Here is a 22666-nt window from a genome sequence, read left to right on the forward strand (position 1 = left end):
AAAAATAATTATTTGTCCCTCTTTTTCTTTTTTGCATACTTAAATTTGAGCTCTTATTATAGACTTAAACTCAGCAAATTATACATTTCTTTTAGAAATTTCCATTTTGATTTTTGATGAACAGTGATGCATTTAGAAAGAACATTCAACATCTGAATAATTGTCTGTTTCTTTGTAGATGAGGCAGTTGGAACCCAGCCACTATGGCCTACAGCTTCGAAAATTAGTGGATGAGAACGTTGAGTACAGTATTCCTGCACCGTATGAATATATGCAAGAGCAGGTGAGTGGGCTTTGGCTTCAGAAAGGGACATCTGAACCACATCTGTGGCCCCTTAATTTTAAAAATATGTAATCTGGGGGGGAAGTTCTGTTTAAATATGGCATCTAGTTTGGAAACAATCAAAATAAATTTCCAGATATTATGACATCAAATCCTCTGATTTTGGTTTTTACCTTTTGTAGGTTTATGATGAAATAGAAGTCTTTCCACTAAATGTTTATGACGTGCAGCTCACAAAGACCGGGGGTGTGTCTGACTTCGGTAAGGTTAAGGAACACCCTCATCAGAGAACTGTCTGGTCCATCCTTGCCTAGCTTGCCCCAGTATCTTTGGACCTAATATTTTTTCTTTACATTTTCAGAAACAATCGTTTCTGAGCTTCCTTTCTCTTTCTTCATTTCTGTTTATTTATATTAGTGGGCTAAAAGGTATGTATTACTGTTAGTTAAAAATGCCAAAGCAATTAAAAGGGATGAATGTAAAAATTGAAGAGAAATTTGAAATGATGGTGATAATAACAAGACAATGGATTTATAGTGTGCTGGGGGCGGTTCTAAGCTGATTAACTTCTGATTCATGTAACAGTTCTTTTTGTCTCAGTGTCTTTGCTCTTAGCCTTTCCCCCACCTGGACGGCTCCCCTCATTTCTCCCTCCCCCAATCCGTCTCTCTGAGTGTGTAAATCTGACCTGTCCTTCAAGAACTAACTGAAAGTCTGACTTTCTTGAAGAAGCCTTATCTGATTGCTTTGCCTTCAGTTTAACAATTAAGGGTCAGTGTTACCCAAATCACTTCATAGCACTTATTTATTTAACTTACATAATGGGCTTATATTTAATATAGTACTTCTCACAATGGAGATGTTACTCAGTTAATATAAAGATTGTTTTTGTTAAACGTTAAATGTCTTCTCCATTTCTATTTTTTTTTTTTAATAACTTTATTTATTTATTTTTGTCTGCGTTGGGTCTTTGTTGCTGCACCCGGGCTTTCTCTAGTTGCAGTGAGCGGGGGCTGCTCTGCGTTGTGGTGTGCGGGGGCTTCTCATCGCAGTGGCTTCTCTTGTTCTGGAGCACGGACTCTAGGCCTACGGGCTTCAGTAGTTCTGGCTCGTGGGCTCCAGAGCGCAAGCTCAGTAGTTGTGGCACACAGGCTTCAGTAGTTGTGGCACGTGGGCTCAGTAGTTGTGGCTCGCAGGCTCTAGAGCGCAGGCTCAGTAGTTGTGGCGCACTGGCTTAGTTGTTCCGTGGCATGTGGGATCTTCCCGGACCAGGGCTCAAACCCTTGTCCCCTGCATTGGCAGGCGGATTCTTAACCACTGCGCCACCAGGGAAGCCCCTCTTCTCCATTTCAATGTCAATATAAAGTATTTTTTTTACATTAAACCTTTTCTCCATTTCAACGTTAGATACATCGAATGCGTTTTTCTAAACATTTTCCCCCACAAAGAGATAAGTTTTATTTTTTGACCAACTGTATTTAATATCTAGGTGCAGTATTAACTTGGGAGATAACAAAACAAAAATCCATTAAAAATATGGGGAAAAGACTCCTCAGTGATGCAGGAGGCTGTGATTATAACTGAACAGTGGCAGTTTCCTAGGATTCTGGGCAAGAGTTTTCTTCTTCCTATTGAGAATTCTGAAACTATGAAATATTACTTATGCAAAGTTCAGCCATCTCACTTCTTTGACCTTCTTTCTAACTAGCAAGTGCAAATTACAGACGGCATTTTTCAGTGCATTATTTGTTGTGAAGAAAACGTTTCGTTTTCCATTTAACATAGTATATCAATTTGTTCCTGTTTATAGGGAAATAACCAAGACCGTGAAACTACCCTATTTACTGTTTCTTGGGAACTTTCAGACACCAAAGCTCAGTTCTGAACCTCAGTAGCACAAAGGTTTTCAGGGCAAGGTTTGATTCAGGAGGCCCTTCAGGGTCACATCTGTCCATTTCTCTTTCGTGCGTACACCCCCGAACAAGCAGAAATGCCTGTAATGCTGAGAACCACACCTAACGAGAGCGATTGCATCTCCGGCTTCTGCTTTTGGTGCTGCAGCAGGCAGAGATCATGATGTTGAGATCTTGAGGTGACTGGTTCTTGAAGGCTGAAGGTTTCAAAGAAAGTGCTATTTGTTTAACGCTATCAGTTCAGGATGCTGAGGCTAAGAGGTTCCACGTGACAGCGCCTTCAAGGAAGCAGCCATTCACTTGGTAGCATTTAATTCTTGCATTTCTGTCTGTCTGTGTTTAAACTTGGCTTTGACCTCTTTATAGACTGTGCTCGTGTCTTAAAGTTCCTTCCTGTTTTTTGCCTTTTGCCGTAGGAACTTGATAATTATATAATGGTCAGTAAATACCTCCGTAGAAAGATTATTTCGTGTTAGATATATTGACATAATTATTTTCCTTAAAATGACTCAGGCTGATTAAATCCTAGTCATTGTAATATGTTAAGATTTCCGTTTTATGATTTGTTCTTTTTGTACTTGATAAAATTGACATGTTCTTTGTTTCTTAATTTTACGTCATCTGTTTGGCCCCAAGTGTTATGTTGGTTTTTCCTCTGAAGCCCACTGAGCATGTTGTCTATGTTTCTGTTGGCCTTTACTCTACTCTCCACAGTCCCCATTGGTGAATCTTCTTTGCATTTGAATGACTGAAGGAAGATACTTGAAAAGATACTTTTTGGTGACCACAATCTTCTGGGCTCTGCCTGAGCACAGAAGAAACAGGGGACATGCCTTTCTTCCTATTGTCAAGGAACTCCCAGTATTATGGGACCAAGACATGGAAATGTGTGTTCCCACCATGGAATCACAGTCAAGGGCATGGAGTACAGAGGGCGATGCATTCAGCGAAGGGCCGTCTCTCCTGGTTGCCTAGCCCCATATAGAGTTGTTTCTGAACAAATATTTTGTATTGAAGCGAACTTAATTTATTTCAATAAGACTATATTTTGTCTCAACTTTTTAAAAAAATTAAAAAAAATTTAAATTGTGGTAAACTACCCGTAACATAAAGTTTACCTTCATAACAACTGTTAATAAGAATGGTTAAAATGACAATTCAGTGGCATTAAATACATTAATATTGTTGTGTCACCATTAACAGCATCTATTTCCAGAACTGTTTTTGTCTTGCAAAACCGGGACTCTGTTAAACAATAACTTCCCGTTCCTTCTTTCCTCAGCACCTGGCAACCAACCTTCTATTTTTTGTCTCTATAAATTTGACTGCTCTAGTCCCTCATATAAGTGGAATCATACAGTATTTGTTCTTTTGTGGCTGGCTTATTTCATGTAGCATACATAATGTCCTCAAGGTTTGTGATGTAGCGTGTGTCAGAATTTTCTTCCTTTTTCTGAGTGAAGATATTCCCTTGTATGTCTCTACCACGTTCTGTTTTTCCATTCCTCTGTCCATGGACAGTTGGGTTGCTTCCACCTTCTGGCTGTTGCGAATAATGCTGCTCTGAACATGGATAGATTGTCTCAACTTTTGAACAAGGCTGTGCACTCATTTTTCTTATACCTTTAGATTTGACACATTCCCCTTTTTCTGCCCCTGCTAGATATCAAAATAGTTGTAATTTAGACTTTCTAATCATACCATACTTATGAGAATAGATGGTCAAGGAAGTGCTGCCCATTGATTTAGTGTGATGAATTTAGACTCGTTTTCTCCTTTTATTTTCATTCCCAGGCTTTGCAGTGACTGCGCAGGTGGACGGGCATCAGCACCTCAGCCGCATTTTTATAAGCGATGTTCTCCCGGGTGGCCCGGCATATGGGGAAGGTCCGTGAGGCTCACGGTGTCTCTGTTCTCTCTTAATTCTGTGCGGTTGCAGTGCAGTCTGGCTAGTGAAATTTTCTTCTGATTTTGCCAGAAAACAATTTCTCCTAGAATTTTAAAGAAAGTAAACTTAATAGTTGAATTGAAAATCCATCTCCATATCCATATCCATACACACCTATAGGTATATCTAGAGAGAGAATTTGTGTGTGTGGTTTTGAAAGAGAGAGAGAGAGTATACACACACACACAGTACACATGCATACGTACAGACAGATGGAGCCAGCCAGGCAGACAGACACAGGCAAATGTTATTTCCCAGGGCACTGAATATCACATAGAGGAATAATCAATTTGAGTGACTCTCAAGCTATTTCTTCTAATACTAGTCTGAGAGAGCTGAAATTTGTTATCAGTGGAATCCGAATGCTACACTTTTTGGCGCTTTCTTTTAAAGTGGCGACAGAGCGGTCCCTGAGAACGCTAGACGGTTTGAGTTTGCAGCCGTCTTTCATCTTAAAATATTTCTCTCAGTAATCTCTCTCTTTCTTCTTCCTCTGTGTCCCCTTTCTCCTCAGGGCTGAGAAAGGGCAATGAAATCATGACCTTAAATGGGGAAGCTGTGTCGGATCTTCACCTCAAGCAGATGGAGGCCCTGTTTTCTGAGAAGAGTGTCGAGCTCACTCTGATTGCCAGGCTGCCGGACACAAAAGCAACTCTGTGTTCTTCCTGGTCAGACAGTGACCTGTTCTCAAGGGACCAGAAGGGTCTGCTGCCCCCTCCTAACCAGTCCCAACTCCTGGAGGAATTCCTGGATAACTTTAAAAAGGAAACGGCAAATGGTAAGCTTTTGTTCTTTCTCCCTTCTTCACTGCTGGTATCACCAGCTCGTATTTGTAGGCTTGTGATTTTGCTTGCAAACTGAGATCATTTGAGCTATTCAAAGAATGTTTTCTCATGTCTTAGAGGAACACAGATGCCAACCAAGTAGATTTGATATAAAATTCCATGCATTTTAGTAATTATCTCTTTTAGTGAAAATAGAAAATAATGGTTTTTGCACAAAATAACTTTCTTGAAAATTGCAGTCTTAAAAAGAAAAAATCACCCGTGATATTTAGTATTGTAATTACTTTGTTACTGAAGGAGATGAAAGCCAGCATAAATGCCAAAGTTGATTTTTCTATTCAGTTGAGTGTAAGGCAAAGGCATTTTGCATTCATTTATTGGGTTCTAAGAAGGGTTGATGCAGTTCAGTTCTTTAACTCTTTTGTTGAGTACTCTGCTTCCTCAATAAGCTACGAACTTTTCACGTAGGTCATGAATTCTAAAATTTTGTAAAGGCCTAAAAATGAAAAATTGTATGCCAGCTTTTTTTTCTGAAGGTGAGATTTCCATGTAAGGCAGTCATTTGAAGGTTTGAATTTCTGAGCCTATTATTCGTACATATTTCATATTTTGTAGTCAGGTAACTTAGGGGCTCCAGCTCACACTGAAAACCTGTGGTTTCCTTCTGTACCCCTGGAGGGAGCTGGCCAAGCCCCCGTAGTAGACCAAGCGTGAGGTCTTATGTTACAAGCACACAAAGTAATTTTTATACTTAATTATAATGATAATAGATTTCCAATAGAAATCTCTGCATGATTACCACAAATAGATGGAAAACAAAAAGAGAAGCTGTTAGGATCAGTTTAATTATAAAACAAGTTTATTAGGTCATCTTTGGAATGAAAAAATCAGATTGTAAGATTTGTGATTCAATAAGGTATATACTGCCTTTTCCTCTCTTGAGGTCTCCCTCCAATTTAAAATGCCATTACATTGACTATTGACATATAAAAGCGAGTGTCATAAAACCAAAATTATGATGGGACTAATTAATTACTTGGTTATATTAGGGTCATGATTCAGCCACCCTGGGCTGCTCTTACAGGTCTGAGTATTCTACATAAGACATCGTGTGTCCATTCGCTGGATTCATTATTCTTGAGGGATACATTCACTGCCTGTTATGTCTCTATGTATTCTGTCATAATAAGAAATCACTGCAGAAACAATAACACTTTTGGTACTTGCAGGAATGAATTCCTATAGAAAGTAGCAGAAGAGGCAAATTTACTTTTTTTTTTTTCTTCCCCAAACAGTTAAGGATCAAGCAGGTCAGTTAATCTTGTTTTTCACTTTTTTTTTTTTTTTTTTTTGTTAAAATGAAAGTACATCTTTAAAAAATATTATTACTGATACAGCTTTATCGGAAGACACTGATGGACCCTGAAATGACAATGACACTCCCCTGTTGTTGTTGTTGTCGCTGTTTTTAAATTTTTTTTTTTTTTTTTGGCAAGGAAACAGCGTAAGAGGAGGGCCTGGATATGTTAGATGACTGCTAGAGTTCTTGTCCTAGGGACCCATTCTTACGGGTTACAGTTTTGTAACTTACCCAGGAATACCCATGTCAGTGTGTTGTACACGTGGCTTAGCTTAGCCTGTGGCAGGGCTGTTCCACCCTGGTCTGAACTGTGTATGCCACAGGTACCCGCACGGATGCAGTGCATACCTCTGCCCATCCTTCCCTGGATGGTTTATCACCACCCTGTCTTCCTGGTGAGACCGTGCTCTGTGGGCATGAAGCATCTTCTCCCCAGGGATTTACTGTCTATGCCCTCCACTGCTCCAGAGTAATGTGCTTGTGTTGGAACAAAACAGCCATGATGGACTGCTTTCCCAAATGCTTGGCAAATATGGAATTGATTTCTTTTCTTTCTTTTTTTCTCTATCAATTTGTTGTTCTTTTTTAAAAAAACCGAAGTATAGGGGCTTCCCTGGTGGCACAGTGGTTGAGAGTCCGCCTGCCGATGCAGGGGACGCGGGTTCGTGCCCCTGGTCCGGGAAGATCCCACATGCCGCGGAGCGGCTGGGCCCGTGAGCCATGGCCGCTGGGCCTGCGCGTCCGGAGCCTGTGCTCCGCAACGGGAGAGGCCACAGCAGTGAGAGGCCCGCGTACCGCAAAAAAACAAAAAACAAACAAACAAACAAACCCTCAAGTATAGTTGATTTACAGTGTCGTGTTAAGTTCTGCCGTACAACGAAATGATGCAGTTATACATATATATACATTCTTTTTCATGTTCTTTTCCATTATGGTTTATCACAGGATATTGAATTCAGTTCCCTGTGCTCTACAGCAGGACTTGTTGCTTATCCATTCTGTATAGAATAGTTTGCGTCTGCTGACCCCAGACTCCCAGCCCGTCCCTCCCCCACCCCCTGCCCCCTTGGTTTGTTTTCTTTTTTGAAGTAATTGTGTAGCTTGTGAAGGAAGTCAGACGCCTGTGCGTGAACATCTCAGAAGGAAGCCTGTCTGTTTTTAAGGTCGGGGGCGTGTTGGGGGGATGGAGGGAAGAGGACAAGGGAGAGGAGAGAGCAAAGAGGGAAGCTCTCAGCTGAGCCTCGCATCACGACGGCACGAGAAGCCCATGTTCGTGGAAGTGGGGAAGGTGGACGGGGTGGTGACAGGCAGGCAGGCTTTGAGTCCCACCTGGGCTTGAGTCCCGGCCTGCCCTTCACAGGTTGTGTGACCTTGGGGGCAGCGCTCAGCCAGCGAGGAGTGGGCATCGCTGGATGACACCCCAGCTGTGCTATCCCCTGCCGAGACAGTTCTGGGGTGCACCCCACAGTTCTTCAGAGGCCCCTGTGGAGTTGATTCCTCTTGCACGTGGAACCTCATTTCACACCTTTTATGGGCTTTCTGCCCTCTGGTCTCACTGGCCTCACTCCCTCTCTTGGGCTTCTTGGGATCACCTTCTAGAAGCTTCTGTACCCACGACCTTGGCTCAGGCTCTGCATCTGGGGGGAGCCCGAATGAGGACACAGAGGCTTGATTCCTCACCTGGAAGACGAGGCTTCCGTCCCTGCCCCACGGGCCGCCGTGAGCTTGAGCTAGTCGGTGTCTCCTCGGGTCCAGCCCGGCTCCTGTGGGGCAGGAAACCTGAACACGGGAGTCTCCTCTCCCCTCCCCCCATCCTGTGAGCTCAGTGTCTCATTAAAGGTTACCTTGACTTGCTTTGGTGATGAATTAGGAAACAGTAGTCCCACTTTCATGCTAAAAGAAGGTTTTAAAATTACACAGATAAAAGAATTCAAGTGATTTTTGGAAAACAGTTTTGCATGCAACTTTGAATGATCCTTAGGAGTGGTCATTTCAGAGTCTGCCTTTCCCTAAATTTCATGTGCTCTCAGCGTTACCAAAGGCAGCTTTCCCTGTTTTATTTTCCCGAGAAGCTAATCCTTTGCCTGTTAATAAAAACCGCACAGCTGGCTCTCTGGAAGGGAAGACCTGGTATTTTTGTTTGTTTGTTTTGAGTAGAAACTGTAAGAACGTCAGAAGGTGGAGGTAGAAGGAGCCCGCAGCAGCTGTTCTGGGTATTGTCTTAACTGTCTGGGCTGAATATTCACTGAGCCCTGTTGGGTGTTTAAAATATGCAAGACCGGAGGGTAAGCGACGTGAGTTTAGGACTTTCGGTCCACTTTTGGTTTTAGTCAGGCATCCAGAAATTCATGTTTGTTAGCTTTAGTGTCTTGATCAGGTTTGAGCTGGGGAAAACAAAAGCAAAACCCCTCTTATTATATATAAGTGAGTGAAAGAAATGGTGGGAACGGTGACAAGTCCCATGGAACTCCGGCAGGGATTGAGTTGCTGCTCAGGTTCCATGCTTTTCTAGAAAAGAAGCATCCGAGTGGTGTTTGAGGCTCGTGGATGGGTATAGTGTTTAAGGAAATGGTTCTCAGACTTCATGGTGCTTAAGACTCACCCAATGAGCTTGTGAAAATGCAAATTCCTGGATCCTGCAATCAGAAAGCCCCCTTCAGGTGGTCTGTGGTAGTGCCAGCTCTGTCGTGGACCAGGGCTCGCTCACATTGTCAAGGCCAGCAGTCTGAAGGAGGTGGTCTGATCCTCAGCAGTAGGACCTACCCTTCCCTGAACGCTTCTGTGCCCAGCTCTTGAGAATTAAACAAGATAATGTGTGTAAAGTTCTCAGCAAGTGACAGCGATTATGCCTGTGTGTTGTTAATCTCTCAGTCAGGGATCCCATGGCCCCAGCCCCACCACTGTCCATCTGGAGGCAGCACGCGGTATTCTCAAATGAGCAGTTCCCCTCATTGGTTCTCAGCCCACCCTCAGGAGACAGTCCCATTCAGCGGATTGATACACTGAGAAGCAAAGAACTTGCAACAGTCAGCGGCTTTGCTGTGACATTCCCCTGATGCTGTGAGGAGTGGAATGGGCAGGGATGCACCGAGAAGTGACGGGTGTTCAGTACTAAGTTCCTTTGCATCCTTAGAAATGAATGACCATTTGATTCCTGCCTGTAAGGGTTTGAATTTCTGTTCTAGTTCTCTATAGGAGAGAGAGAGAGAAGAAATATCTAGAGGCAGTATTTGACTTGAGCGGAAATATCGTCTGTAAAGACTTTTCTATACAGAGAATTAGTTTTACCGCTGGAGCTCCCCAGAGAAGCCAGTGTTATTTTTGAGCCAACAAGGCCACTATTGAAGGCATCAGACGTGCCAGCCCTGTTGATATAGGGTTCCTGTTAATGCTGTTTTTGATTTACCTGGAAAATCCCTTTTCCAGTGTATGCCATCTTTTGAAAAATTCCAATAGCTGTTAAGAGCATCTCATCGGGCATAGACTTCCTGAACAAAGCCTTTATGTAAACATTGAACTTGATGTGGCATTAATGTATTCTCCATCTATAAACAGCTGTTCATATGGCCTTGTTAGGATTGGGGTATACTTAACAGGAGACAAAAATAGAAAAGACCTATGTTCCTGCTTCCATTTAGATAATGTCAGCCCAGCAAATGCTTCTTACTGGATGATGAAGGTAATTGCAGCCTGAGGTTCTTTTTTTAATTCCCCACCCGACTTTGAATCACTCTTCTTAAACTGCTGTATGAGCAGTGTAGAGTCTTAGTCTGCCAGAAGCCACTTAGATGCAAATTTGCTCTTTGGAATGAATTGCTCCTGGGAATGTATGTGTCCGTTATACAGCTTTCACCAGGGGAAGAGTTACAGAGCCAGCTCTGATGTGGCGAACCCACTTATCTCCTGTTTATGAGAGTGAGGGCATTTCGGCTTCCATAGCCTGGTTTAGGATAGCTAAGAGCAATGAGCTCAGAAAATGCCCTGTTTGTGTGTGAAACTGCTGTTACTGAGTCTCTCTGGCTGGCACCCCGGATCCCCAGATGTCAAAACATATTCAAGTTCTTAAAGATGGTTGGCGCATGTAAAAATTTTTTAAAAAAATCTGGGCGGGAAACACTGACTTTTACCAGGACACAGAGAACTTTGGTCTCAGAGTTTGTAGTTTCTTATGATGGTTCCTAAGGTAGTTTTCAGTTTCATCAGCAGAAGTGAGCAATGTGGTTTTCTGTTAGCAGTAACTATGATCCTTGGGTGCTAATTCCCTTATAAAACTTAGTGTTGTTATTGGGGAGTTTGTTTTCCTCTTTCCCATATTCATTCATTTATTCACTTGTTTATTTAACAAATAAACAACTTTTTGCTAAATGTTGCAGGTATATAAAAATGAGCTAGATGTTATTTTTTACCTTCAAGGAGCTTATAGTTGAGTAGGAAAAGTAAAAAAACACTTGTAAATAATAATTCACGTTTGAAAAAAAAGCTTTTCAATGAAGAGAATTAGAGGTCCACCTCAGAGGTAGAATTCCCACTGATTTTTCTGTTTGTTTCCACTGGGAGCAAAGGGGTCCCCAAAGAGAGGTGTGAGAATTGGAGAAAGGTTAGCATTTGAGCTGAGCGTGTTAGATGGGCAGGTTGTAGATTGGAAGGTGTGTGGTGGAAGCGGGAGAGCATTTCATAGAGAGCATGTAACCTGTGACACAGGCCCAAAGCAGAGGTCACCTGGCTCTGTGTGCGTGGGAAATAACATTGGAAAGTCTGTTGGGGCCAGCTTGTATTAAAACGCTGAACTCCTGGGGTTTTTAACAAATATATCATGGCAGGTAGCTGAAGAAACTAGCGAGTATTGCCTTACTTTCCCCTGCCTTAAAAAAAAAAAACAAAACAGAGAATTTGTCTGGTCATTTAAGGAGCACTAAAGTGTGGCTCGAAATCCTTGCAGGGTAGATACTCCACCTTCTGCATATTGGCTTTATTATTCCACTGCTAGAGCTTCATTCCTTTGGCTCTTACAGTATTGTTATTTTTAATGATCAAAAGTCCCTTGTAAAATAAAGACTCAAATAACTCTTTTTTGGGGAAAGAATGAATATATGAATTACTATCCGTGCCCTATAAAAACAAAGTGCTCCTCAGCATTGTGATGTGTGTGTCCACTAGCGGCATGGTCCTTGCAGGTCCCCTTTAGGGACGTGGCTGGCCTCAGGCCAGGCCGGCTGGTGGTGAGCAGATGCCCGTAGCACCGAGGATGAGGCAGTGTTGGGACTGAGGGAGAAGCTGGTGCATAAAACTTGCTGGCATTTTGAGTAAAACCAGTATTCTCTGTCCTAACGTAACATCCAAATTCACCATTCAGGTTAAAATCTACAGAATTCTCTGAAGAACACAGCGTGCAATTTCTCTTGGATATATCACTTTTAATAGCCATTTGAAAGTTGGGATGCTTGGATCAAATATAGTCTCCTGTTCATGCAAAGTGAGCCAGGTCTCTATGAGGTAGTAGCTCTGTAAAACTGTTACCTGTTGTTGGAAAGAGGAAATGTTACATAGCCTGTTACATAAAAGGAAAAAGAAGATCTGACTCTTCCTGTGGATGTTACCAGTACTGATGGCCAAATGATGCTTGTTTGTTGTATAGAGGAAATGTTACATAGCCTGTTACATAAAAGGAAAAAAAAAAAGGTCTGACTCTTCCTGTGGATGTTTCTACTGATTGCCAAATGATGCTTGTCTGCATTTCCATTTTTTGTTCCCCTTCTTTTGTAAATGAATTATGTTCCTGACTTTATTCCTCCCTATGAAGGAATTGAGACTCAGGAAGGACCAAGTATAGACATCTCCCTTTTAGCTCTCACTTCTAGAGACAGCTATATGTGGCTGTATCTTTAATTTTTTTGGATTGGTATTACATGGGCATGATATGAAATTCCAGCAGTATAAAAGGTTAAACTGTGATAGGTAAGTCCCCCTAAGCTATGTAGTCAAGTGGCTTAAGAGCACGGACACTAGCCAGACACCCTGGGTGCGAGTCTTGGCTTCAGGCTCGCCCACTTACTAGCTGGGTGGCCTTGGTTGGGCAAGTCACTTACACTCTCTGTGCTGAGTTTTTGCAACTGTAAAGTAGTTTAGGATTTTGGATCATGGGATCAATGAACTAATACCTGGAAAGAACTAGACTGTGCCTGGCACATAGTAAAGGCCATGTAAGTGCTAGTTAAACAAATAAAAGAGAGAAATTTCTCCCATCCTGTCCTTGGCCACCCAGTTTATCTCCCAGAGGTAATCTTTGTGCTTAGTTTCTTTCTCATCCTGGCCTGGAGACTCTTAAATGTTGGGGGAAACGGTGGGGTGATTTTCTCCTTGCCTTTAACTGCATTACCTTTCATACATGGCTTGTGGTAGGCAGAATAATGGCTCCCCCAGGAATGTCTACATCCTAATCCCTGGAGCCTGTGAATATGGCAAAAGGAACTCACATGGCAAAAGGGACTTCAAAGATGTGATTAAATTAAGAACCTTGAGATGGGGAGATTATCTTGGATCATCTGGATGGGCCTAATCACAGGGTCTTTATAAGAGAGAGGCTGGAGAGTCGGAATCAGAGAAGATGTGATGACATAAGCAGAGATTGTTGCAGGCCTGTGAGCCAAGGAATGCAGGCAGCGTCTGGAAGCTGGAAAAGGCCTGGAAACATTATCTCCTTGAGCCTCCACATGAAATACAGCCCTGCTGACCAAGTTTAGTCTTCTGACTTCCAGAACCAGTAAGATAATAAATTTGTGTTTATGCGTCAGGCACTGTGTTTGATGGCAAAGATACAAAAATAAAGAGCCACAGTCCCCACTTTCGGGGTGGGCAGACTTTGAGGGGTAGACGTGTGAATAGACAATAATCAGTCCACCATGATAATGGCTCTGATTCTGCAGTTGCTAAACTTGCTGGTCTCCAGATCCTTTACTGTAAAAAGTTATCAGGGACCCCAAAGAGCTTAGCTATGTGGGACTCTAAAGAGCTTAGTTGTATTACTATCTATCCGTATTTAGTATATTAGAAATTTAAACTGAGAAATTTTTAAAAATCGATTAAAGTTTATTTTAACGTAACAACAATGAATACACGTCATGTTAACACAGTAAGCATATTTCTAAAAATGAATTAGTTCTCCAAACCAAAATCGTGTATATATCAGTGAGAAGAGTGGTATTGTTTTACTTTTGTGCAAATTTCTTTAATGTGTGTCTTAGTAGAAGACAGCTGGATTTTTACATCAGCTTCTGCATTCAGTCTGTTGCACTGTGTTGTTTTGGTGGAAGTGATTTGAAGAAAACTCAACCTCACATAGATTTGTAGTCGGAAAAGGGAGGAGTATTTTAATAATCCTTTCAGATAGTTGCAGATATTCTTGTTTAATATTACACCAAAGCTCAACAAGAGGTAGTTCCTTCAATGTCAGTTGCAGTGTGGAATCTGAAACCTTATTGGTGGACTTTCCTTACTTTGTCACATTAAAGTCCATTGGCCTGTCTTGCGCTTTGAATGGATCTTTTTACTCATGTATTATTTTATAACATGCAATGGTTATTTCCAAAATATTAGATCGCTTGGTTATGCAGACCTTTCAAAATGGACATTTTATTATATAGCATTAAAAATCACATTCATTAATATCACCTCCAGTCTCATTGGAAAAGTCTCACAAAGTATCGGGAAGCTGTCAAACTCATGGTGGTGAACACAAGTTTTCCAAAATACCAATTTTTGCTGGAAAGTTTGAATTATATCTACAAGTACTGTCATTTTTTTCCCCTTGGAAATGACGGGTTCGTTTTGCTCATTAAAAAAACGTATTTTCTGTCGTTTTCTTCAGTAAAAATTGTGTTTTGTGAAAAAAAAGCAGCTGGTTCAGCTTGCAACACCATATAAGTGCTTTTTCTTGAAATAACCATTGCAGGAGAGCTGTCTGGCTGCTTCCTAGATGTGTTCCCAAGGTCTGACGTTGACTCTGGGGAACACGCGGGATCATCCAGAGAAGTGACATGATCTGACCAGCGTTTCAAAGGGATCAGTGACTGTTGAGAATGAATGGACTGTAGGAGGCCAGGGTGGGACGGAGGCTTTTGCAGTGACCAGGCGAGAGGTGATGGTGGCTTTGTTCTCAGTGGTCGCGGGGGAGGTGGAACCAGCAGAACTTGCTCAGAGATGGCTGTGTGGTGTGAGGGAAGGAACAGAGGCCGAGGGGGACTCCCGGGCTTTGCCTGAGCCGTGGAAAGGATGAAGTTGTCAGCAATGAAGATGGGGAAGCTGTCTGTGGAGCGGTTTTGGCAGATGACCAGGAGTTCATTTTGGAACACCTTGTGTGAAGCCTCTGTATTGATAGTGAATATCCCACCTGTTTCCAAATGGTTTTAATGGCTTATACTGAAAGCCATCCATAAAATCCCACAACTCATCAAAGGCAACCACATCAAGGGAAACGGAGATTTGAATGACAACTTGCCGACTTTAAAGATTCCCACCCATAGCGTAAGGCAAACACATGCTTGTTTATAGGAGAAAACAATCAAGTTTGAAATTCAAGAGCTGCAGATTAATTCCTTTCAAACAATTCGGTTATGATTTTTGCAGCTTATAAATGTATTTCTGATCCTACAGGACTCAGCTCTGATTCTCTTTTTATAAATTGTCCAATCCCATGCAAATCCCTTTATCTTTTATCCCTTTTTTTTTGCTTTTTGGCCATTAGCCACCTTAACATGTTATGGGACAATGTGACAAAGTTCAAGTTATCCAAGTTTGTTACTTGTTAGTAGCTCTGGGAAAATTTATTTGCTAAGAGACATATGCAGTTGTCAGCAAAATTATTTTGTGTCTTCTGTGAGGAGCCCTGATCAGCTGCCCCAGGACGGGGACAGATGCTGTGCCACGTGGAACAGTTTCTAGAATGTCCCTTCCTCCCCAGAGTTTCCCAACGGGCTTCTGAGGGAATCCGGAATTTCCGGTGAAGCACTTCGAAGCTTCTAAACAGAAGGACATGCTATTGGCAACTTTTCTGCCTTTACCTTTCCAACACTAATTATTTACTCCTAAATTGCTATTTGTGAATCTAATTCTGACTTTCATGTTTCAGTTGATGAAGGACCACATCACCTTTCTGCGAGGTTTAGGCATCTTTGTTTCGTAGTATCCGCAAACTTATTTGAACGCTTACTGAATTTTGTCATTATTATTTTATAAAAACGAGGGGAAAAGGGACCTGAAAAATGTTGATAAGAAGCCTTGGTTTCATAGCTTAATACCTGTGACCCCAAAATGCCAGTTGTCAGGTGTGTTTGGACTGGTGAGCCGGTAGCCCCCCTGGGGATGTTCTTTGAGCTCCAGCAGGTCCTGTGCTTTCCCTGGGGAAGGAGGAAATTAAGATGTGTGTCAGGAGTGTTTAAAAGCTGAGGTATAAATAGGAATGTCACAAGTTGCCTAGATTCCTGGGAATAGAAATCTTCACAGAACCTATAGACTCAGTTTTCCTACTTTTAGGATTGTATTCTGTAAGAAGGAGGGGGGCTGCCTGCATGTCACCTTGGAGGGATCATGGGCTCTTCCTCTTCTGAGCTCCGAAAGCATTTTGTCTGTATACCTGAGGTGGAAGTTAAGATTTATCGCCTTGCACTGTCACCCTGTGTGCTTGTCGTAATTTACGTACCGTTTTCAACTGATTGAAATTCCCTTGAGAAACAGGGCCTTTCAGGAACACAAAGATGTCTTGGACGCAGCAGGGAGCACACTTCTTGGTGAATAGCAGGCGTTTCACTCAACTGTCTGTTAAGTGAAAGGCAGGTTGATAGGCGTGTGCCTTGAACCAAAACCACGGCTAAAAAAAGAAGAGTAACTCTGTATCCCCGGTGAAAGTCAATGCTGATAGATGTGTTTTAAGTTTGATTTGGGGGTACTGATGTTTATAAAAGACAGTGGGTCTGGGACCTGGCTTCTAGCTCCAGGCCTCATGCTTGACCTTGGGCAGGTTATTCTAACTCCTCCTTTTCTAAATCCTCTTAAAATGAAGGATCGGATAAAAGAGTTTAACATTTTTTCTTTTTCGAAAATTCAGTTATTCAATATGATTAAAGCACCAAGTTAAACAACTGTAGGAGTGTGCATTTATTTTACACAAGTTTATGAAGTGAAAAAAGCAAAGTAATGGATCAAGCATTCCATTTGGTTTTGCACCATATCTCATTACCTCTCTAAATAGAATCAGGTCTTGACTGCTGGAGAGAAGGTGTTTGTTAAGGCTTCGTCATAATAACAGGCTGTCTCAAATATAAAGATCACCAAGAACCTTAAAAGCATTAATTATCCATTACATCACCCTATGGAGCAGAGATGTGTTATTATCATTTTACTTTCACAGCTGGGTAAATCAAGGCACAGAGACACATTAAGTTGCTAGTAACTTGGACAAGGTCATGGTCAATCGTAGATAGGGAGAGAACTGTATTTTCTTGTTTTTCCCTCCATGTAGGGGAACTGGATTTTAACCACTTTTCTTTTTCCTTTTAAATATTCCTCTATTAACATACGTAGAGTAAAACCCAATAATAATGTGTCCTGCAGTACAGCAAATTTAGATGTAACTGCATTGATAAGGGCCCTTGTCTTATCTGGGTTCTTATCTGGGGACTGGGGGTGGCGATTAGGAACTAACTGCCTGGTGGTCATTTGGGGCTTGCTCAGTGCAGGGAGAGGTCGATTGTTTAGTAATAGTTTTGCTATCTTTATTCTTGCACCTTTATTTATTTAGATAATTCACACTGATTCTCATTAACCTTGCAGTGATGCAGCTGTATATTTCGTGTGATTTGGTTCTTTGGAACCCACTTATGATGGAGTTCTATTTTAACTCTAATTTCTCTCCTGTAAAATCTGCACTGATATCTTTACCTTCTTTTTAAAAAGTTAAGTGTAATTCACACACCATAAGAGTCACCTCTAAAACTGTACAAATCAGTGGTTTTTAGTATATTCACAAAGTTGTACAACCATCACCACTATCTAATTCCAGAACATTTTCATCACTGCAAAAAAAAAAAAAAAAAAAAAACCCTGGTTCCCACAGCTAGTAGGTAACAGAGCCAGGATTCACACCAGTGTTTCCACAATGGCTTGTGCATTTCTCATCTGCCTGTTTACTTGCATGCTCTCATTATCCTGCTTGATCTCTCCCTCCAGCTTCTCTTACTTTCTTTCTGTAGGTATACATATACATCTCCTCTCACTTTCACCCCTCTTCCTCCGATGGTCCAAGTTAGAGGCACAATCAGATCACTTGTATTGAAACAGAGAAGACCATTTTTTGCACTGGGCCACTCAGTCCAGGGTAGATTGCCAGCATGTGCTTTAAAATAAGCAGATAGAAATCCTTAAAAGTGTAAATATGTTACTGCTAACAAGCAAAAGCTGGTAATGCTTCTTCTACCCTTAGGTTTTTTTTTTTACAATTTCCATTTGTAAACAGAGTGAAGACAGGGCCAGGAAGGGTGGCAAAGAAAAGTCCTTAGCAAATTAATGAGAAAGCACATGCCGCCAAAGAGCTTCAAACATCAGTTTGTGCAGGACTGGGAATTTCCAGTTCTGCCATAATGAGTCTAAATTCAATAGCAACATAAGGAGCTAAATCTGTTGGGCGAGTTACACATACCTGGCTAAATTAGACTTGCTTGGGAGAGGTATTCATTCTTTCAAGTTGGTAGGACAAATTTCATGCCTTGGAACAATTACTTACTGAATGCCAGAGGCCTAAAATAGGTAACGCCGTTTCTCAAGCAGCTGCATCTAATTGAAGGTATAGCTTGTGAAAAATCATTGATCAAGGATCTTTTGGTACTGTTATGTGCTATATTTTCACACTGTGACAAGAGAATGGAATGAGACCGGCTGCTGCCCTCCAGCAGTTTGTAATCAAAGCATAAAGCAGTACCCCCTTTTCAGGAGGACCAGAACACTGGGCACATTTTCAGGAGAGAATTAGCCTGGTGCCCAGCCGTCCGTCACTCCTTCTGCACTCCTCCCCTCAGCCCCCGACAGCCATGCGTCTGCTTTCTGTTTCTGTGGATTTGCCTGTTCTGCAATTTCATAGAAGGGGGATCGTACGATATGTAGCCTGCGTGTCTGCCTTTTTTGTTTAGCGTGATGTTTTCTAGCTTTATCCATGTTGCTGCGTGACTCAGTACTTCATTCATTCATCCTTTTTATGGCTGGATACTGTTGTTTTTTTACTTTAATCCCACAGAACAGTAGCACTTCCTGAAAGGAGCTGGTTCTCAGGTTTCCTTTTTTCTTACAGCACATCCCCCAATAGAAACTTGCGAGTAATGAGTTATTAGGGTTCTTCTCAGGGTCTCTATTTTTATTTTAATGTTTTAATTTTATTATTATTATTATTATTTCCTTTTTTGCCACACCGCGCAGCATGTGGGATCTTAGTTCCCCAACCAGGGATCGAAGCCAGCCATGCCCCCTGCAATGGAAGTGCGGAGTCTTAACCACTCGACCACCAGGGAAGTCCCTCAGAGTCTTTAAATAGAATTCCAACTAGGTAGTTTGTAAGGGTTTTGAACTTAAATTCTTCTTTATCAAAGTTCTGTAAGTGTCAGAAATACAGTGGTGTCTGTTATATGCCCCTGAATATAACTGTGACATCTGGGTGGTCCTCCCAGCTCTGCAGGGACCGGTTTCTGGTGGAAACGAAACTCTGGCTGAAGACACTGTTGCCTTTGACTTTGTACTTCCCATCAGGGACCCAGATAAGGTACCATGGGAGGACCCCTACACAGCCGTAGCCTCCTGGAGCCCGAGAGCATGGGTGCACCTACATTCCCCGCCCCCCTCTTCCAGGAAGGCCTTTCCCTCCCCCGTGTTACAATGAGCGTGGAGGTGGCCTGCAGCACATTCCCACCATGAAAACACCCGCCGTGTTCCTGTTCCTCTTAAGTGTTCTTTCAGATGCTGAGGATATTTATCGCAAGATAATTGAATCAAATCATGGCAGCCTGCTATTAAGAAACATTTACCACCAGTATTTACTTCTCTCTTTTATCGCCAGAGACCTTGCGTTGTCAAGAACATTACCAATTGGAATGTGACCTCAGGTCAAGTGCACTTGGAAGATTTATGAAATTACATTTTTTTCTGGCATGACATTTATGTTATGATAGAATTTATTTGCAAGCATACTGCTGCCTTGAATTTCCTTGACAAAAGAATAATAACAATAAAGAATTGTCGAGTCCCAGATACCTTCTGAAAAGTAGATCAATTTCTATCTACATCAGAAGAACATAAAGTAATGGTGATCTGTTTGTTAATGGTACAGGTTAGACTTGACTAGCTTTTGAATGTGGTCAACAAATACGGTTATTTTTTTCTCTCGTTGAGTAGTCCTTCTGTTATTTCATTTAAATGGTTTGATTTTCATTCTCTTTCACTGACCGATGATGATTGATACTTTTGCTTGGATGACAGAGCACAGCAAATGTCACTAATGAAAGATGTCATACACCATTGCATCTTTAAGTAAAAGCATGAGTAAAATTTAGGGAAATCTGAGTTAATTAAGAATAACCAATGCTATACAAAGTTTGCAAATTGATATTTAAAAATTGAGAGATTTTTGAGCTTTTCTGTGCAAATGAACTCAATGCTCAGTGTGCTCTTGACACCAAGATAAACTGTCAAAAGCATTAATACAGAATTGTATATAGTGTGTGAAGCTTGGAGAACTGAAAAGAAATTGTAATTTTGTATTTACAAAATGCTGTATCCTTCTACTGGCAGCCTTGATTTACCAAAATCTTTACCTTTTCTTAAAATTACACTCACACTTTTTTAAGTAACGCAGGTACATCAGATGAAGGAATTGAATTGGATACTTTCTAAGATTCTTTTCAGATGTAAAATTCATTGCTTCTTTACAAGCTGTTCATTTATGGAATTACATAGTAGAGATTCTGAGAAATTGAATAAATCAAGTAGATTAAGAACATAATTCACACAAACTATGTATGTGATGAGATCGGGCACATTCTGGGTGGTATGGCTGTAGATCAAACTGTGACTATAAGTACAGCTGGCCCTCTGTATGTGCAGGTTCTGCATCCTCAGATTCGGTTTCCCTGCGGGTCCTAGAACCAGTCCCCCTCGGATACTGAGGGATGACTGCAGATATAAAACTGTTAAGTGTCAAGTATGTACAGCTTTGATGCCACAGGGCATTATGTGGTTGAAAACTTAAATCATTTATTATTTACTTGTAACTTCTATAATATTATTGTATTTTTTTTTCTTGCTGTACACGGGCCTTTCACTGTTGTGGCCTCTCCTGTTGCGGAGCACAGGCTCCGGACGCGCAGACTCAGCGGCCATGGCTCATGGGCCCAGCTGCTCCACGGCACGTGGGATCTTCCCGGACCGGGACACAAACCCGTGTCCCCTGCATTGGCAGGCGGACTCTCAACCACTGCGCCACCTGGGAGGCCCTGATGTTATTTTTTAGATTTTTTTTTTTTTTTAGTCGTCTTCATAGAAGATTATCGTTCTGTAGTTTTTACCTCAGAGGGGGTCTAAGGGCTGATGATTAATCAAATAAAACATTTTTGATCTCAAGATGAGAGTCCCAGTTAAATATGCTATGTTATTTATTGAAATGCTGTCTTTTAAATTGCTCTGGTGAGTGTGTTTCCTTTTCTCAGGAAGTGAGGGCGCTAATATTTCCTTTGTACCTGCTCTGGGCTGTGTGCTTTTTGGTGCATTCGGTGTCCTCTGATGTCACTGACCCTCCCAGAGGCGAAGTTGAAGTGTTCGCCGTGGAGAGGGGCAGAGAGTTCTCAGCAGCTGAGGTACTGCCCACCAGTGACGTTTTGGAAGTTTATGGGTCTGTTTTTGGTTTTCATAATGAATGGGGGGAAGGCGGCACTTAGTGTTTGGGGCCGTGGTGCTGGCTGTCCTGCATGTTTAAGTCAGTCCCTCACACTGCAGAACTGTTCTCCTGGACATTCATGTAAGTGAAACCCATGGTGTAATTACTTGAGCCACGAACCAGCTCCATTTTACAAGTGAACACAAATTATTTTTTTCCCCTCAGCTGTAGGGTACTTTGAAGTTTTTTATAGGAGTGCATCAACCCGATAAATCAATGGGAGTTTGACCTTTGTTTTGTTCAGAACTTTGTCAAATGTCTTTGCCCGTTTGGAAAATCATGTCACCCCGTAGGTGTGATGGCAGCACCCCGTAGGCATTGAAATCTCCACCAAGACACTCCGGCCTGGGTCTGTGATGAAGCTGAGATATTCCCCATGACAGGCTGTGGGACAGGCTTTGCACAGCTTCGTCACTGTAAGGCCAACTGGCCCGAGGCAGGGGAACGCAGTCAGACTCACAGGTTGCATCAGACCGAAACTTTCGGGACCACCCAGTTCCAGGAGCTGACCTGGGGACTTTCCACCTGGCCCAGCCTTCCCGCCTTTCGAGGGGCGGGACTAACGGTCCCAAGACTGATGCGACGGGCGCCAGATATTGCCACGATACCCGAAAAGACCACCAAATAAGGAATACCCTGCGCCCTCCCGGATTCACCACACCCCTTTCCCTTCCTCCCCTATAAATTCTGCCCAAGCCCTTGCCCCGGGCGCGACCTCTCTGGCCCCTTCCTCTCGGACCAGCGAGCCTCGCCCGGGAGCGGCCCCGAATACAGCTTGCTTAAGCTCTCTCCTCTGTTCCTTGGTGCCGCTCCTTACAGTCACGGTTTCTAGAGTGTTTGTACCCTAGCATTTACATACTGACATACATATTTTTTTAAAAATTGTTACTTTCCATTTATTTTTCTCCTTGTGTTACTATTAAGGCGTATATTATTTTTTTGTGTGAAATTATGTGTGGAGGTAGATTACGTTAAGAAAGAATTTTATTTCAGTATAGTAAAAGTATATATTATCAGAAGGGGGGCTTTGGAGCTTATAGTATTGAGAATCAGTGTACGATATGCTTTGAAGCACAAAACGTGTAGTTTCAAATTAATTCCTGTTCTCACTGCCTGTCCTTTCAGGCTCCTCCAAATGAATCCTCAACCCACAAACTGAAGCAGAGCTCTTCCTGACGCTGTGACTACCATCATTTATTTCTCAGAAAAGTCTTGCTGTATTAAATAGGGGGAAACAAACGCTCTCCTCTCATGTTACTTTCTTGCTTTTGGCCTCGGGATTGGTATCTTCTGGAGATTTTAACTCAGTTCCTCTTACAGTTGCTGTTCCTGAGAACACAGAGGCATGCTCAGACTTTCTCGCCTTTCTGGGAACCAGCTGTCTGGCTGCTGCCCGGGAAGAGCACCTTGCC

At 42.1% G+C, this 22666-nt stretch overlaps 1 protein-coding gene across 3 annotated transcripts in view; it reads left to right on the forward strand.

The window, feature by feature from the left end:
- Nucleotides 1–22666, forward strand: part of TIAM2 (TIAM Rac1 associated GEF 2) — a 363703-nt gene that overhangs the window by 293774 nt on the left and 47263 nt on the right. For all 3 annotated transcript variants that reach the window (XM_007451339.1, XM_007451340.1, XM_007451341.1), the window contains 4 exons: nt 179–283; nt 466–544; nt 3991–4083; nt 4659–4922. In XM_007451339.1, the coding sequence (XP_007451401.1) occupies nt 179–283; nt 466–544; nt 3991–4083; nt 4659–4922 (541 nt within the window). The remainder of the gene's footprint in view (nt 1–178; nt 284–465; nt 545–3990; nt 4084–4658; nt 4923–22666) is intronic.

The sequence above is a fragment of the Lipotes vexillifer genome, unplaced genomic scaffold, assembly GCF_000442215.2.
Source record: "Lipotes vexillifer unplaced genomic scaffold, Lipotes_vexillifer_v1.1 scaffold935, whole genome shotgun sequence".
NCBI classification, from domain to species: Eukaryota; Metazoa; Chordata; class Mammalia; order Artiodactyla; family Lipotidae; genus Lipotes; species Lipotes vexillifer.